General features: G+C 40.2%; 1 protein-coding gene across 1 annotated transcript; it reads left to right on the top strand.

Annotated features, from left to right (window-relative positions):
* Positions 1 to 233: 233 nt before the first annotated feature.
* Positions 234 to 1,443, top strand: LOC111384034 (the record flags this gene model as incomplete). Its single annotated transcript, XM_023008246.1, has 1 exon — positions 234 to 1,443. A coding segment is annotated over exon 1 (1,210 nt), but the record flags the coding sequence as incomplete, so codon positions are not given.
* Between the last annotated feature and the right edge of the window lie 6 nt (positions 1,444 to 1,449).

The following is a 1,449-nucleotide window of genomic DNA, read 5'->3' on the forward strand; positions in this document are numbered from 1 at the left end:
TACCTGTTCTGTTTGATGGATCTGTGCATAGATTGATAGATGTTTATATTTGTGTTAATTCAGTGATAAGAGTTTTTACTGTCAATTGCTGTTGATGAGGAAGTTCAGAACTCCTTGGGGGTTGAGCTACACGTATTTTGGAGAATCCTATTATGTAGCAGCTTAAATCAGTAAGCTAAGTTGTAGATGGTTGCGTAAAAAACATACCAATTGTGGATTATCATTTCCCTGGCATGGAGAATCATTGTTTCGTTGTCGGTCAGGAGTTTCCTGATGTAAAGGCATTCCGCAGTGCAATTAAAGAAGCTGCAATTGCACAACACTTTGAGCTTCGCATTGTTAAAAGCGATCTGATCCGGTATATTGCAAAATGTGCAGCAGAAGGTTGTCCATGGCATATACGAGCCGTGAAGCTTCCTAATGCCCCAACTTTCACTATAAGAAGCCTTGAAGGAACACATACCTGTGGGAAAAATGCTCATAATGGGCATCATCAGGCTTCTGTGGACTGGATTGTTAATTTCATAGAGGAACGGCTGCGTGATAACATAAACTACAAGCCAAAAGATATTTTGCATGACATATATAAACAATATGGGATAACTATACCATACAAGCAGGCATGGCGAGCCAAGGAACGGGGGCTTCAAGCTATATATGGCTCTTCCGAAGAAGGATACTGCCTCCTCCCTGCATACTGTGAACAAATTAAAAAGACCAACCCCGGAAGCATTGCTGAGGTGTTTACTGCAGCTGCTGATAATCGGTTTCAGCGCCTCTTTGTTTCCTTTTATGCTTCTATATATGGGTTTCTAAACGGATGCTTGCCAATTGTTAGTATTGGTGGAATTCAGCTTAAAAGCAAATACCTTGGTACATTACTTTCAGCCACTTCTTTTGATGCTGATGGTGGATTGTTTCCTCTTGCCTTTGGTGTTGTTGACGTTGAAAATGATGAAAGCTGGATGTGGTTCTTGTCAGAGTTGCACAAGGCACTTGAAATGAATACAGAGATGATACCACGGCTTACATTTTTATCGAATGGACAAAAGTGTCTCATGGATGCTGTAAAAAGGAAATTCCCTTACTCTTTTCATGCAGTTTGTATGAGGCACTTGAGTGATTGCATTGGTAAAGAGTTCAAGAATCCAAGGCTTATCCAACTCCTATGGAAAGCTGCGTATGCCACTTCTACAATTAAGTTCAAAGAAAACATAGCTGAAATTGAGGAAGTTTCTTCAGAAGCAGCTAATTGGCTTCGACAATATCCATCTTCTCATTGGGCATTGATATATTTTGAAGGAACACGATATGGTCACCTCTGTTCAAATATTGACGAGTTTAACCAATGGATTCTTGAAGCACAGGAGTTGCCCATAATTCAGGTGATTGAGCGGATACAGATTAAATTAATGACAGTATTTGAGGAAAGGCGTGCAAAGTGTAAGT

This window comes from Olea europaea, unplaced genomic scaffold (assembly GCF_002742605.1).
Source record: "Olea europaea var. sylvestris unplaced genomic scaffold, O_europaea_v1 scaffold28187, whole genome shotgun sequence".
NCBI lineage: Eukaryota > Viridiplantae > Streptophyta > Magnoliopsida > Lamiales > Oleaceae > Olea > Olea europaea.